General features: G+C 39.0%; 1 protein-coding gene across 1 annotated transcript in view; it reads right to left on the bottom strand.

Moving 5' to 3' along the window:
• LOC306754878 (metabotropic glutamate receptor 4-like) overlaps positions 1-11,971 on the bottom strand; it is a gene marked incomplete at both ends in the record, with an annotated part of 126,817 nt that extends 114,846 nt beyond the window's left edge. Inside the window, one exon of the mRNA XM_079239004.1 lies at positions 11,438-11,971. Within this exon, the coding sequence (XP_079095130.1) occupies positions 11,438-11,971 (534 nt within the window). The remainder of the gene's footprint in view (positions 1-11,437) is intronic.
• Between the last annotated feature and the right edge of the window lie 4,484 nt (positions 11,972-16,455).

The raw sequence follows: 16,455 nt of genomic DNA, 5'->3' as shown, positions 1-16,455 counted from the left end.
GATAGATAGACAGACAGACAGACAGACAGATAGACAGATAGATAAGTGATATTAAAGAATAGCAAAAAGTATTTTATGAGACAGATCATCACATCTAACATGAAGCTTAATACAAATCATTGTTTTAACATGAAACAGAAAATGCTGGTTCTTAAAAGCAACATTTTACAGAGTTTGTGACTAAGCAGCTTCATGACAAATGTCAATTATTCTTTTTTATTACACATCTTATTTCTTTTGCTGTAAGATTCCAAAACATACCCTGGATTGAATCCATCTTTTGGAGCCATGAGAGCCATCTCTACATATTTAGTTTCACATTGTTGTAGAATAAACAGGTAGAAACTGGTAAAGAGCTTGTATATTAAGCTGCTTTCAGAGAAATCAGCTAGCAGAAATGTTTACAATCTATATTATAAAATGAAGTAAATGTTTGAGAAAAGAAGCTGGGTTTATCCCAGCTGAAAATACTCTAGTTACAAACTGTGACCAAGGTGACATTTTCATCAATGTTACTGTGTCAACATCTCACTTTTTTGAGAAATCAATTGCAATATGTGCCATTTCTACACTGCACATCTCTGTACACTAACTTTCAGCCAGGGAAGAGCAAGGTAAACATCTCAGGAAATGAGGCAGGCTGTCACACCAGCTCGATGTTGGTGGGTCAATATCCAAGTGTCAGTCTGTAATGGAAGGTCTTCAAATTTTGATAGTTCAATGATTCCTAGTTAAAGAAACAAAATGATGGGCTGTGGATAAACAGGCAATAAGTCTTTATTTATTTATTTATTACAAATTTATTATCTTTTTACTGTGTGAGGAAGCTCCTCAGGCAATAATTAGACTGCAAATGAGAATTGATTCTCCTCTATCCATTGGTAATGTGTGCAAACATTTGGAGAGAAAACATGACCTGCCTCTTATTCTTTGTCACTATGTTTGCAATGTCTGGATGTTAGATTTGTTAATCTTGCTTCTGTGGTGTTGGAGCACAAATCTAAAAGTCCTCAAGGGTATTACAGTAGAAGATAAAATACAGAAATTCATAAGACAGCTGAGACCATCAGCATAAAAGCATTAAAATGTACATTAGAACATTTTCAGCATCTTTTACAAGCTTAATGATTTTCAGTTTCAAACTAAATCATCAGTTGTGTTTGGAGCCTGTTATAAATGTGTTTAAGATAAATAAATCCCAAAGAATATTTTTACCTAAAAGAATTAATGAAAAGAAATTAAATTCTTGGTCTTCAAAAATAGTTCAATTTATAATTCATGGGTTTTTTTTTAAGGAAGTCCAGTAAAAAGACCATTCCAGTAATCCAGTCTACTGGAGATGAATACATGGATGAGTTTCTCCTGGTCTTTCTGGGAGACTAAACTTTTAATTCTGTTCATGTTCCCAAGCTGGTAAAAAGTTGTCTTAGTGACAGCTTTTATGTGGCTGCTGTAAATCAGATCTGAGTGTTTCACACTCCAAATGTAGACACTGTCATCACCCCATGTCTGCTAGCGTTCATCTGCTGCGATGTGAAGAGCCATTTTTAACTTTCTAACAGGAGTCCTATTTGAAAAGGCAAATTTGTAAACGAACATGTTTATTGAGAGAATGGTGGCTGCATATAGCTACAAGCATCTAAACAGAATGTGTGCTTCAATGAATCAACGTTGTTAAGTGATATTACTACTAACACCAGGAAGTGAATCCCACCTTGGCAATAACCTGTCCCCAGAACACTCACTGAAGCTTCAGGCTGCACCAGAAGGTGAATAAAGGAATAATACCATTACCATGTTGAAACTGTTATCCTACGGTTTTAAATGATAAAATCTAATTTGTTACTGTAGCCAGTGTATGGAAGGAAACCCTTCATGCAGCAGTGAAACAAAATGACTTATTTTATGCTACCTTATAGGCAAAGTCATTTTCCTTGTTTCAGTCTTTTACAGTAGTCTCGTATCCCGACACTCCATTATTATTTTGTTTTGCTCTCCAGTTTATTTCCATCTTGTTGATGACTACCTTGTCTCAGAAACAAACATGGTTTAGGTATGTCTGTTCTCTTCACTGTATCATCTGAATTGTCCTCCTACCTGCTCTTTGTGGTCAGAGCATGAGCCATGAAAACAGCAGCTTTTGTTTTGTTGTTGTGGGGAAAAGAATCATTGTACAGCTCATCAAACCCACTGAAATACAGAAGAACAATGTCTTTTTTTTGTCACATTAGAAAGAAAATCCTTTTTTTTTGTCCATTTGGGGCAAGAAAAGTAGAACGTTCATAATGACTTTCACTTTGCAATATCCCAGAGCTTTACATAAAACAAATGTATAACTTGCCCCAGTTCTGTTAAGTTCATAATTACAGCTTGAATGTTCTGTTTTAATGGTAAGTCCCAAATGCTTTTGTGCGACACATCAGTGACTCATGGGAGGCTCTGTGTTGTCTCATGTGTGAGAAGCCTGGATGATGTTTAGCATGTAGAAAGTTTCTCTTTCTGTTCCTGCAGGCCAGGCTGAGGACATCGCCTGGCATTAAGCTGACAGAACATTTCTTTTATGATCTCAGGCAACTTTACGATTGCTCCATGAAAATTTTATGATATTGACCTTTTCTCGCTGATATGTTTTATGTTTATTTGTGAAGGAAAGTGGATGGAAGATGTTGCATGGAAATGAATACATAGCTGGGCTCTTGCTACGCTCATTCTTCAGCACCTGACACATCGTCTTGACAGCTGAAAGTTCAAAATAAAGCCTCCATCCTGCAATCAATAAGGAAGCTGCCAGCATTGATTAGTTTAGATTGAAAACTTACAGATTTATGTGTTTCCATTTTTTGTGTCTAATGTGGCTAATATTTGAGTAAATGTTAAGCTGTGCAGCCTGACACAGCAGGACAGTGATGGATTGCCAGCTTGATGGTGAGATTATGCAGGTGAGACGGATCTGAGCCTTTTTATCCCACACAGTTTTCTAGAAACCCATCTGACGGCTGTATTCTGTTGGTTTCAATTGTGCAGATATGAGATTTGTAAACTTTTATAGAGGAGTCTGAACAGGGACCTGGAGGCACATCCAGATGTAAGAAATTAGAAGACAGGAAGAAAGTGACAGCTCCCACACAGATAACATAAGCAATCCCTGTTAGTATTTATGTTGTGCTGTTTGTTTTCGCTTTTGTTTTTTAAAATGCTTAGTTGTCCTCAGCAGAGTTAAATCATATATAGAAAACAAAAACTGAAAGAAACACCACTGTTTTCTCACTAGGCTTGCGGCACCACTCTAATTAAATGATGGTAATTAATGTGAGTGAAACCTAACCTTGAGGAGAACAATGCACAGCCTCACAGTGGGGTTTTTGTCACGGTGCAAGGTGATTGCCCGGAGAGGGATTTGCAACCAGCAGGCGAAAGAGGAGAAAACACTGGTAAGAATAAAAGGCAAGGTTCTGAGCAGCCCTAACTTGTGGCTGTCCTGGGAATTGACCGCTTGAGTCTGGGTGGGCGAGGTGAGCTGAATCGGAACTAATCCTGAAGTAAAGGAGCTGCTCCTCCGTTGCTGAAGCATGCTAGATAGGGGACGTCTACAGTCTCTGGCAGACAAAGACAGCTTCATGGGTTTTGGTCTGTTCACTTGCAAAAGTCAAATTGAGGGGCACGAGTAATACCATGGAAAGCCCACTGGTCTGTGAACGCTGGGAAGAAAAAATGCTCTCTGCTTGTTATTTAGGCATTTATTGGATTCGCTTCCCTGTTTTTCTCTGTTTGTTTTGCTTTCTGGAGGCAGAGAATACAGCAGACAATCTTTTTGGGCGTGGGTGGGTCTGAGGAAATGGGCTGCAACAATTAGCAAGTGTAGCATAGTGCACTACACTGCAATTGGAACACAATGTGGGTGAGCTTAGTGAAAATCATTTGTCATTTCCAAATCCTTCTCTCTCTGGTAATGAGGCTGTGTGAAGGTGACAACACACACCTCAGGACTGGCCATGTGTGATAGAGCACTAACAAGCATGAGTAGCATATAGCCATACTTACATTGTTATTTTGAGTCTCAGGGTATGCAGACACATTATAAATCTCATGACTATACGTTTGTCCAGAAAGAGAACAGAGGGAGTCAAAATTCTCCAGTTTTAATCTTATTTTTATAATCAATCAAATGAGTCAAGGAATGAAGATGAAAATGGATTTTTCATAGTGACAAGCTGTCAATAAAGTTTCACCAATCTTCTTAGCAAAAAAAACAAAAAAAAAAAACCACATCCTTACATCTTCTATGTCAATTCAATTCAATTCAATTCAACTTTATTTATATAGCGTCAAATCACGGCAATGCCATCTCAAGACGCTTTACAGACAGAGGGGAAAACATAATGAAGGCCAATTCACAATAACCTATATAAGGAAACCAACAGATTGAGTTGAGTCCAACTCAATCTCCCATCCTGAGCAAGCACACTGGCGACAGTGGGAAGGAAAAAACTCCCTTTTAACAGGAAGGAAACCTCCGGCAGAACCCGGCTCAGGACAGGCAGCCATCTGCCTCTGCTGTGTGGGGGGAAGAGGACAGAAAGACAACAGACAACAGGAACTGCTACTCCCGGCCAGGGAGACCTGCTGAGACAGGAGACATACATGTTAATGATGCAACACTGTTATGGGGGGGATAAAAGAGAGAGATAAAGAGAAAAAGAAAGAAGCTCAGTGTATCAGGAAATGTCCCTCAGCAGTCTAAACCTATAGCAGCATAACTAAGGGATGCTAACCATCTCATTTCCACAAACATGAGCACACTGGAGCGTTTAACAGCCACAGAGTCAAATATATCCCCCAGGAGTTGGTGAAAAACATAAGGGGGTCAAACAGAGAGTGGGCATCTGGAAAAATCTGAATCCAGTAGATGATGATGTTGCTATGTGTCTGCAGGATGCGTAACTAGGTAACCACTTCCTGGCACATTTGCTATTTGACTGGGTCATTAAGGTGATAAAACTGATTAGTTTGTGTGTTACATACTTCTTTTTCATGCTGTTGTATTTTTATTCAGGGCTGACAAAGACAGAAAGAGATAATTACCTCTCTAGTTGGATGAGTTGATGGGCCATTAACAATTGAAGGAAAAAGGCATATGTGTGCATATTTTCTGAGAGCCTCTAAAGCTTTCAGCATATCCTTACTGTAGGCAGATTGGGTAATCCAATAAGAGCAATGTCTCACCGCAGTGAAATGCTGAGGGGGAGTAAGGCACTGTGCCTGAGGGTCTCTGCCTCTGATTCTAATGAGGGAAGAGAAAGGCGGATCCAAGGTCTCCCTTCAGAGACAACACAACAGGCATTCAGTTAACCCTCCTTTTTCTCTGCTCAGAGTATACCGAGCCACCACCTCTGCTCTGTTCCTTCCTTCTCATCTTGCAGTTCCATCATCACTTCTCAAAGTCCTGCCAACCAACTGGGCTTGCTGGTACCTAATTTAAAGAGCTGCTGGGTGGAAGTTGCCCCAGCTACCCTCCTCTTTGTTGGAAAGTGTATGCTTGTCTGAGCGAGTCAGCACTGATACCTGAAGCAGTGTACCTCCTGCAGCTTCTCACTGCTGCAGCAATATTGTAGCTCAGGCCAGTCAGCGAGGCTGTTTTCAGTGATGTATAAGAGATACAATCAAAAGCCCGGGGCTTTAATTACACTCAGTCTGTCTTGAGCATCATAAGCAAGTAACCACTAATTACCTCAAGTGCTGGTGCACTTTGCCGCCGCTTGTAAATCAGTATAAAGACCCTACTGATGAAAACAGACCATGAACTGGACCCAGTGATGAGGGAATGCAGAGAGGCAGCTTTCAACCCCAATCCCTCGGCGTATATTACGTAACAGTATAGTAAAATATTCATGGTGCACCATGGGGATGGGAATCTGGCTGCTCTGAAGTGCTGAGCAAACACTTCTCCCTCAGCCACACTAAAACTGGGAAGATGATACGGTGAAGCCCACAAGTGCAGAGCTGAAGAAAAATTGCTAATATTGAGAAAAGGAAAAATAATGTAATTCCAAAATTATGGTGATGGTATATTGTGGTGAGGTTGCATGCTTTCATCAGTAAAAGAAAATCCTTCTCAAAATAGTGTATATGCAAACATAAACCAGCAGCAGCTACTGACCAGTTTATCAGACTGCACCTCAAACACCAACATGACAACTGTTCTTTGGCTTATTCATAATCAGCGGAGTATCAAAGTAGTGAGCAGTAAAACTTTCATTATGTTTCTGAAAGGAGTCCTACTTATGGTTTTCTGTTTTAGTCAAATTAATAGTGAAGGAAAGCGTCAAAGAGCTTTCTGTATTCACTTTGACAACTGAGAGAAAATGAACATATCATTCTCAAGTCATCCAAAGTTTTCTAATGTCCACAGGCAGTGCGAAAAAAAATGGAAGCCTGTCTAACTCTATCACCAAAACCTGATTGCATCTCTTATTTGCATTTTACAATGGTACATATTTAAAAACTTTTTTTTTATTCATTCATTTGTAATGCTGCATTTTTCTTTTTTTTTTGCCTTTTGTAAAATGCAGTCAATATATTTGCGGGTTTTTTTTTTTGTTGTTGTTTCTATAAATCTCAAAGGCTTCATTCTACTCAAGAACTGCCTTATTCAACAAATATCAGCGTAATTATAGTATAAACCACTTAGAAAAATCCAAATGTTATATGGTGAACCAGAAACTGATGGATGATCAAAAAAATTCCACATATTTAATTTAACATTACATTTATCAAAACAAAGGCTCAGATAATGAAACACATCTGTCTTCCTGCAGATTGTTGAAGAGTTTATCTTATGAATATGTATAATCTTCTTTTGACCCAGTGAAGTGTAAGATTATTCAAAATAATAAATCCTGTTATTCCTTTCACTTCCAGGCCCATACAAATCACATTTGCACGGTTTCTTGTTTCCCTATCAGCAGGCTTCAGAGAAAATTGCTCTGCCTGTCAAGTGCAAAACAGAAGATAAGTTGATTAAAGGCTTTTAAGGCCTCCCAGCTCTTCACATTGTGCATAAAATACGATAAAAAATATACAAAAACTAAAAAACAAGAAAGAAAAAGATGCCTTAAGAAGCATTGCTACCAATGTTTTGACACATTTTTCAAATTAAAGTCATTGTGGTGCTGTCTCCTAGTATTTGGTATAATATGTGAAAAAAGCAAATAAAAAAAAAAAGAGACAAGCCAAGTGAATTCAATTAACATTAGCTGTTTTGGCAATGTTTACATCACTGAAACTCAGAGGCCAGGAGTTTGGACTTAGGATTTGTTAGATATGAATTGTATTAACAGATTCCTTTTCCATCCTAATGATGCAATGACAGCATGACAGAATCAGATAGAAGTCAAGTAAAATGACACTCTGTGTATTATTATAATATCCTGCTAGACTTTCATCTTCACTTGACAGCATTTAAGAAAATGTCATGTTTACAGGAATCTGGGATTTAATAGTTGATACAATTTTAGTTAAATGCAAACTTTTTTTTTGTTGGTAAAGAGTTAATTAGATCCCGTCGGGTAGCTGAGCATTTCTCTGTCGGATGTCTTTATATGTTTGAGCTTCCAGACAGTTTTGTGGCTAACAGTAAGCAGTGATTGTAAGCTCATGTGACTACAAGCTTAGTTGTCTGTTTCTCTGTGTTTGTAATTTGATGGAATGGTTGCCGACATCAGCTGAGATGAATGGACGACTATTCTTGCTATCCTTTATGCTTTTTAATAGGAAGAAGGAAAAGCAAGAAGAATGCTGGTAATAAAAAGATAAATCTGACTACAAATGTCTGAAAGAGCCTGGGGTGTTTATTCATTCTTTGAGGCCCTCAGATACTAATCTGACAAATCCATAAAGACCTCCCACAACCTACAGAGCCTGAATGATCTATAACTGACAACCCACTGCCACACACTCCAAAACACTCTCAGGTGATCCAAGTTCACAACATGACTGGTCAGAGCTCTGCTCCATATGTGGCAGAAGGTCATACTGTTCTGACTTATTGGTCTACAATCCACTGACACAACATCTGCACTGCTCTTGAATTAAGAGTACAGTAAGAAACTATAAATAAATCATTAAAAAACATGACTGTGATCAGAAAGTAGATGCCTTATAATTATGATAGATTTACACTGAAGAGTTTTCTAATCTGCATAAAAACTAATAAACGAATAAAAATCTTCAGTTGAGACAATGCATTGCCTTCCCAACCCCCCTTTTTTTCTCCTCTTTATTCTCCAGCAGCCTGAATATCATCCATGTTTTTCTCCTGAGCGTGCTACACCGATATGTTGTTGTTTCAAAACAACCCCAAAACCAGTCAGAAATTTCTCATGCTCTGCTGACACAAGATTTGCTGTTAGATTTGAAAAGATGTGAATTGTTCATGTAGAGATAAAAACACTCGTTTTTTGTTTTTTTTTTTTCCTGTAAGACAGTTACAATCCGCAGTTCAAGGTCGATGCATTTACTCTGTTATATAAAAGTATTTTCTGTCCCTCTATCTGATCCTACTGCTAGACATAGACAGCTTGACACTATTCTACAATGGTGTGCACATTTGTTGGATACGTTCAGCTAATTGTAGTTCCCAACACTTTCCAGCACATCTTTGTTGTAAAAGACAGACTAGGAATTTTAAAATTGCACCAAGCAATGATAGGACAGGCTATTTCATGCTTGCGTAACCAGTCCAGAGTGACTAGCTAATAACACATAGTCTGCAAAAGATTCAAGGCGGTGCTTTCTCAGACTCATTTCTAAGTTCCAGCTATCAGTGTGTAAGTGTCAGCTGTGTCTTGTCATGAATAGTTGCGGAGGCTTCTTCTAGCTTCCTATTCTAAGGAATTGGCCAAGTTGTTCTCCTGATCCTGTCAGGGAAACAGTTGCAGTCTACTTGGCTGATACCTTCAAGACATCTGTCCATGGAAAAAGAATGCTTTTTACAGTTCCCCACCTTTGCAGTTCATCTAATGGGCAAAATCTATTCTCTGCAGAAGAGCTGAGGAAAGAAAAGCAACATAATTTGTTCCCACTGCAGGATTTGGCATGCAGTTTGGAGCAGAATCCTGCCCCAGTGGAGGCTTGCCAATTAGCTGTGTGTAAAGATGCCTCACAAGCCTTTAAGTGGACAGGCGCTCCCCTGCTAGCATCAGCCTTCCTTTGTGGAAAAATCTGATTTTGAACAGTTGTTGAGTAGTTTGAGGTGTATCTCAGGGTTTTGTGCCTCCCTGCTTACATAACTTAAGAGTTTCCAGATAACTATGCATGTGCTCTTTTGGCTTTGTCCCTTTCAATGGCAACAATTACATGGTTCCTTTTCCTTTTCCATGTGTTAAAAGGAGTTAATATGTTTCTGTTGCTTTAACAGAAAGGCTAGTACACAATTCAGTGTGTATATAAAACACAGAAGGATGCAACGTGTGTCATAGTGTGTACCATCCAACCAACAGTATGCTTGTAGTCAGACTTCTTTCCTCTGCCATGCTGTGCAACGAGACAGCTTCCGTGTGAGATATGTCACCAACTTCCCTTTTGTTCCTTGGTGAGGATGATTACACTGTGCATGCCAGTGATGGGAAATGTTGCGTGACAGGTCTGAGCATGCTAGCAGAAAAAGACCAGCATAAATAGTTCATCCAGGTTTTTTTTTCTTTGAAGAAGAAGAAGAAGAAGCAAGGATGTGGGAGTCTTAACATTTATTCCACCTGACTTTTCTACAAGGCATGTTGGTGGATTCAGCTCTTTTCAGCTGTAACTTGGTCTGAGAATGGCAGCAAACAGTTGAGACTTGGCTGAGTCGATGGCACAGCAGGTGATTCAGACCTCATATTCTATTGGAGCTTTTTAGGAGTTTGAGGTTAGCTGGAAGTGAATAAAACAATGCATACTGTAAAACTTGTAATTTATACAGCAGTGGGAGGTTTGAGTAGATTTTTTGCTGTTCAATGGTTGTTAAAGTTTTTAATAAAGAAAAAAAAAAAAAGGCAAAGATGCAGTCATGTTTTTTGCCCCGATGCAGTCAAGATGAATAGATTATGTTGATTATGTCAACCATGTTTTGGTTTATTTGACTGTGAAATTTACCCATGTGATTTCATGCTAACTCACATTCAAAGACTACCCTGGAGGAATTGCATGTAGTATGAGCTGTAACAAGCTGATGGCTGGCCTATGTCCACCAGCTTTTTACCATTCAATGCAAAGCACACCCACACTTTTCCTGTGGGGAACATAATTCCCCTTACGTCCTAAGAAATTACTTTGAGTTCCCAGCAGACAGAATGTGTTCAGATGGCTTCACTGTGGTGCTGTGGTGTGGTAGCTTCCAATGTTGCTTTTTACAGTACATGTATCACAGGTTATTTGGTGACTCTGAACCAAGTATGATTGCCCGTGGTTTTGTTTTGTTTGCTTGATGTTGGCCTGCAGCCCATCCAGAATGCATCCCTCCTCTCTGCCTCCTCAATCACAGCTGGGACAAGCTTCAGTATGAAGATGGGATAGAAAATAATTTGATGATGTTTTCTGATTGACATTTGATAATTTTATCACACAGCCATGTTTCATGTGGTGTTAAAACATATAGAATCGATTTACATGTAGGGATGTGAGTGAAGTAAAATTATAGACTGAAATGTTGTTTAGGTAAATAAGTTCTTGAACTGATAAAACATCCTCAGCTATCTACACAAAGCAAGCTTTACAATGCAAGACAGTCTATTTGAACAAAACCATTATGCTCATTATTTTAAAATGTAATTCAGTTAGGCAGTGTTGAGCTAGTGTCAGTAAACTCCTGTCATATTTTGTTTATGTTTGTATGTTTTGCCCCAACGCTGTGCAGAGCTCACGATAACCAATGAATCGTCCAATGAGCTCATGGTGCCATGCTTGGTTTCCTTGAATTAATAAGAGGAGGGTGAGATTAAAGACTAATGGCAAACTAACATCATTAGTGAGGGGAATTTAACTGCATTCTGGACATTGGAGGCAAATGTTAGAAACTAAGAAGAGTCAAACGAAAGTCAGTGAGAGCAGGAACTGGCAAGTCCAGAGTGGTGCAACTTTCACAATAAAGAGTTTATCCCTTTCTCAGCTGTTAGTTTATGGTGTGTTACAGTATTTGGTATGTATTCTGTAAAGTACTGTGTGATAGTTTTTGCTAAATGATAATATATTGATATGTTACAATATTTGGGAAATTATATGTATAGGTTTCATATATATATATATATATATATATATATATATATATATATATATATATATATATATATATATATATATATATATATATATATGTGTGTATATATAGTTGAATATAAATACTATATAATGCATAAATACTTTATCTGTTGAGAAAAAAATATATAATAGAAAAAAAACTGACCTTGAAGAGGCGCAGAATGTTGGCCACCATGATTGACACAGAGCTGGCGGAGGCTCCTATCACTCCCACCACTCTTTCTGGCTTCGTAATGATTGGCGGCCCTCCGCTGAGACACTTGACATCAGTTGAGTCTTTCTCAATCAGTGCCTGGACAAATGTCAGCGACTGTTCCAGCGCATGGGTGTCCCGGGAGCAGGTGTCGAGGATGCGAGCCCCCAGGGTAATATTAGGCAGCAACTCATTGTCGTTATTGATACGATCCAGAGCAAATAGCATGGCTTCCAGCCTGTGAATCCCTTTCTCCTTCTTCAGCTCGCCACAGGCTTTGCCATCGTTCCCCCTGGCATGCACTGGGAACAGCCCACCAAGAGAAATGTCCCCATCAATGCGTATTGAGTTGAGATGTGTGTGGCCTGGCATTTTGGGTTTGGCTGCCAAGGCCATTGGGAAAAAACAAGCGAGCAGGAACACCCAGCCGTAAACACTTCTGAAGCAGCCATTCCACACTCTCTCAAGGCCTCTTTGCAGAGTCATAATGAAATGCTAAATCCACATCCAAATACAAATTCAAGTCCTTTGAAAAAGAAAGAAGCGTGCATGTATATACCCACACGCACATGCAAATGTTCTGAAGGTTAGCTGCAATAGTTTTTCGAACAGTGTTGTGTTTAGTAGTCTCTTCTCATGTTTTCTTGCTCCTACATAAAGTAAAAAGTACTAATTAAGCTGTCTGTTTATCTCTCTGCTTTTCTTCTTGCGTCTTTGTGTTTCACTCTTTCCTTACACCTGACAGTGGTACTACATGCAGTAACTAAACAGTGCCGGGTTGCTGAGGCTGACTCCTCTGAGAACGCTCTCAAAAGGCAAGAACAAAGGCAGGAAGCTCGCCTCTCTTCTCTCGTTTTCCAGAAACACACCGATACATTTAGCTTTCCTCTTGGTCCATCAAGCAGACAGAAAGTCACCGTGGGGTCCACACTAGACTCCTGAAAAGCAAAAGGAGAGAAAGGGAGTTGTGAGAGACACCAAAGAACGAACAGACAGACCAAATTTTAGAAACAGCTGGAAGAGAAAGATAAATGGAATCTCATTTACAGAATATCCAAAAAGATACTTGCTTACAAATTGGATGTGAAACAAGCAGCTAGAGTATGTCATGTTCTCTGTTTGCATTGACATTATATTTAGAACTGCACATTGACAGGAAAGGCCCCAGTTTAATTTTTGTGTCTTTAAGTTTTAGCAGACCTGAAGCCAGCATTCTGCACAGGAAATCTGCTTCGTGTTGCACCCATGCCTCAATTGCTTTCAGAGCACTGCAATGAATTATTTCTATGTGCCTTGAGCATAAGTGATTTGCTGCTGCTTGGCATGGTTCCATAGACTTTATAACTGCACACTGCTCACTTCTTGTAGATCATCTCAAGAATCTTTCACCAAAAGATTATGGAATATAGCCTCATATTAAGAACACAAGATTCTAATAATAAAACAAACAGAATTCCTCAAGTTCTAAATGTGTCATGATATCGCAAATCAGGTGTTGATCTCCTCGACCCCTTCTATAAACAGTGGTTATTTTACTTATAAACATGTGCATGTGTCTGTTTCCGGTTCCTCCACGAAACCAAGATAACAAAGCAACAGATCTGGACACAGCAGGACACGCCTGCATCTGTGCCTTTCCCTCTCAGTTGACCACCACATGGACGCAGACATACATCTGCCAGGATTCACTTCACACTGCTTTTGTAGGCTAACACACAGCCTCCTGCTGTGGTGTGGCCGGTAACAGAGGACACACGGGGCAAAGTTGCACTACAATCCACCAGCTGTCGAACCAGTCACTTTGGTGTTGTGATGTTTAGCAATTACTTTAATGGAGATGCAAGTAAAGTGGCTGTCAGTAATGAGTCTTTTATCACAACAATTTCCCTCTAATCTCTATACATATTTGTAGAACTGCTGCACTGAAGTGGAGGTGCCAAGAGATTTGCCACTGATCATGAATAATTGACAGCTCTGCCTTCTTCTTGTCACGTATAACTTTGCGTTTTTCAACTTTGCACATTGAATCAAATGATAAAGGCAGTCAGCTCTAACGCAACACAATGGCCTGTCGTGAGCCGTTCCTCTCATCCTGCTGAGAACAAACAGAGATATTTATATCACTCTGCACAGATCATCCTCCTAAAACACAGCATCTATAATGGATGAAAGCCTGGCAGTCACTGCAAAACATCTCATTCTAGGGGAAAGCCTAGAGGAGAAGGAAGAGGACAGAGTAGTCACGTCAGCCCGGATTCTGTAACAAGAGCTGAATAAAAACAATCAGGTTGAGACGCAAACTGACAAACAGGTTCAAAGTGGAGTCTGGGTGATGATGATGGAGTGCTTACTGCTTTACAATCCCCATTATCAGACAAAACAACTTTTGTGCTTTAAGCACTATTTAGAAGGAAGCGAAAATTACTCTTATATATCCACATCGGTCTCCACAGAGCCATGTCAATGGTAGAAAATGGTTGAGCTGCACCACATTAATATGCTGATATAGGTTCAAAATAAATGTGTTAGCCTGTATTTCCTAAAACAAATTCAGAATCATGTTGGGCTGCACCAAACAGGGTGGAACTGCAGGATAAACACGCAAGAAAATTAAAGTTTATAGCATATGAAATGAACAAATTCTTTGTCAATCTTAATCTATCTACATCCAAGCCTCATTGGCAGATCAAAAATGTTCACAAATTACTCAGGTGGTTGTTTTGCTGCAGCAAAAGAGGCTTTTAAACAGAGACAAATACAAGAAGGGGAGGTGATTCACCAGGCATGTGCCGATAACTGACAGCTGCTGAGATGTTTTTTTTTTTGTTTTTACCACGGCACATCTGTTGTCGCTGGCACACACCTATTCTCAAACCTTTTACAAAATAAATTATACACAACATATCATAGTGGCCGCAGTCGTAACATTACCTATGAGCTTTCTTTTGCTATTTCCACACCAATTTGCCATTTGAATATTTCTTTAAGTTCCCTCAAGAATAAGCCAATTAAATCCTTTTTCACTGTCAGTGGTAACATGTTTACCTTTAGAACTGTAAGATCTGAAACGTATTCACAAGTGGTCCAGTATGCCATTACTATCAAATAACAAGCCTGTTACTACAACAGCCTGAAGCGATGGTGTTACTCTCTGTCCTGCAGGATGTGCATCTAATAGGCACCAATCCAAGGTAATCAAGTCATTTGTTATTTTTGATTGAACTGCACGTCATCCCAATAAAGCAAGACAAAAAAAAAAGACTTTTCCACTGTCTTGAAGGCAGGTCATATTAAATCATTTCATCTTTTTATGACTTTGATTTTTTTGCTGTTAATTTAACATCCTCCATGTGATGAATTAAAATCAGAAAATTAATAAATTCAATAAAGTAAAAGAAAATATATTCACCCACTCTGCATCAGTTAAAAAATGTGCATCTGGATAAATGCCACACCAAACTAAAACTGGTAAACTTCTTAGCACTGTGGTCATTTTGATGTAGGACTAAATGGTAAGTAAACACTTTACCATTACACTCAGAGGTCTGACGTTAGCAGGTGTTTGCTGGTAAATAAGACTAAATAAATAATTTATCATTTGCTCTAATTGGCCCAAAACTTTGTTTTCCTTTGACAGTATGTTTGTGTTGGATTACCAGGTATTTATATTAATTCTGTATGATTTTGTATGAAATCATAATACAACCCTAAAATTATAGAGGCAAACATGCAAGCAAACAAGTTCTCATTTAAATAAAGAAAAACAAGCACAGAAACATCTTTTATCCTGACCAGCACTTTGATTATTGGACTGTGTTGTAAGAATGAACTTTGACACCTGAAATAAAGTCCTCTCAGCATCACTAGATCTTTTCTGAAGGGTTGAATAGCGGTCCCCATTTACTGTCATCACTCTGCACAACTTAGGATCCACAGTGGCAGCTCTACCAGATGTTCAGTCACAAGGCCCAGATGGGCAGAGAAGATAAACATCAGTTGTCTGCGGAGAGTGGGAGTTGGGGGTGAGATGGGGGGTTTGAGGGGGGTTGCACAATCCACACAGCATCCATATCCCCTCTCTGTGACAATAAGGAACTCCAGTTTTCTGCATTCCACTGTAGTCTGAAGGCCAGCAGAGCAGAGCTGTGCTCTTAACGTGTTCAAAAGTATTGCTGCAAATGAAGCTTTTGCTTCCCTGTAAATCATGTCACTGCCAACAGAATGTTGCCTTGCCTGCCAGTTTGTGAGAAATTTCTTGACAAAATAACTTTTATTATGAGAAAACTGTAACTGTGTAGAGGTACCAGCTTGTACCTAAAAAGGTACAAATGCATGTCGCTGGGGGTGTACTCTTTTGAGAGACATTTCTGTACCCTTCAGTTCTGGTCTATTTTTGTACCTTATCAAGTTCAACCTCACCTTATCAAGTTATATATTTTTTTTTATGTTTTCACAGGATTAGGCCTGGTCCATGCAATTTAGCAATATTATCTTATCTTTAATCTAGAAATAATCTTCAAAAACTCAAAATACTGACCAGACATACACTTAGTTTGCAGCATCTGACCTTCATTGTCTGGTGTAGTAAATGACTGTTTAGTAGTACTGTCATCACTCAACTCTGCTCTAGTTTGTAACATTACAGCCATTAACATTACATTTTTCAATGCTGCAGGTACTCTTATGGTCGAAATGGTACAAATTTGTACTTTATGTCACTTTGAACCCTTTTTCGTACTCTGAAGGTGTGCTTCTGGTCTCTTAAAGACCAGTATTGTACTTTTGAGAGAATATTTCTTTAAAATGTACCTATAGGTACAGAAATGTCCTTATCTTGTACCTCTATTTTTGAGAGTGTGGTGATAGAGATTCTCAGTAAAGCGACTGCCCGCAGTTGGGTCTTCAGTGAGTTTTAAATTCACATTCATCTCCAGCTGATCATAGTTACACTTTTATTCACTGTAGCAATT

Source organism: Telmatherina bonti (assembly GCF_933228915.1).
Source record: "Telmatherina bonti genome assembly, chromosome: 4".
NCBI classification, from domain to species: domain Eukaryota; kingdom Metazoa; phylum Chordata; class Actinopteri; order Atheriniformes; family Telmatherinidae; genus Telmatherina; species Telmatherina bonti.
This window is presented reverse-complemented; position numbering and strand designations above follow the sequence as displayed.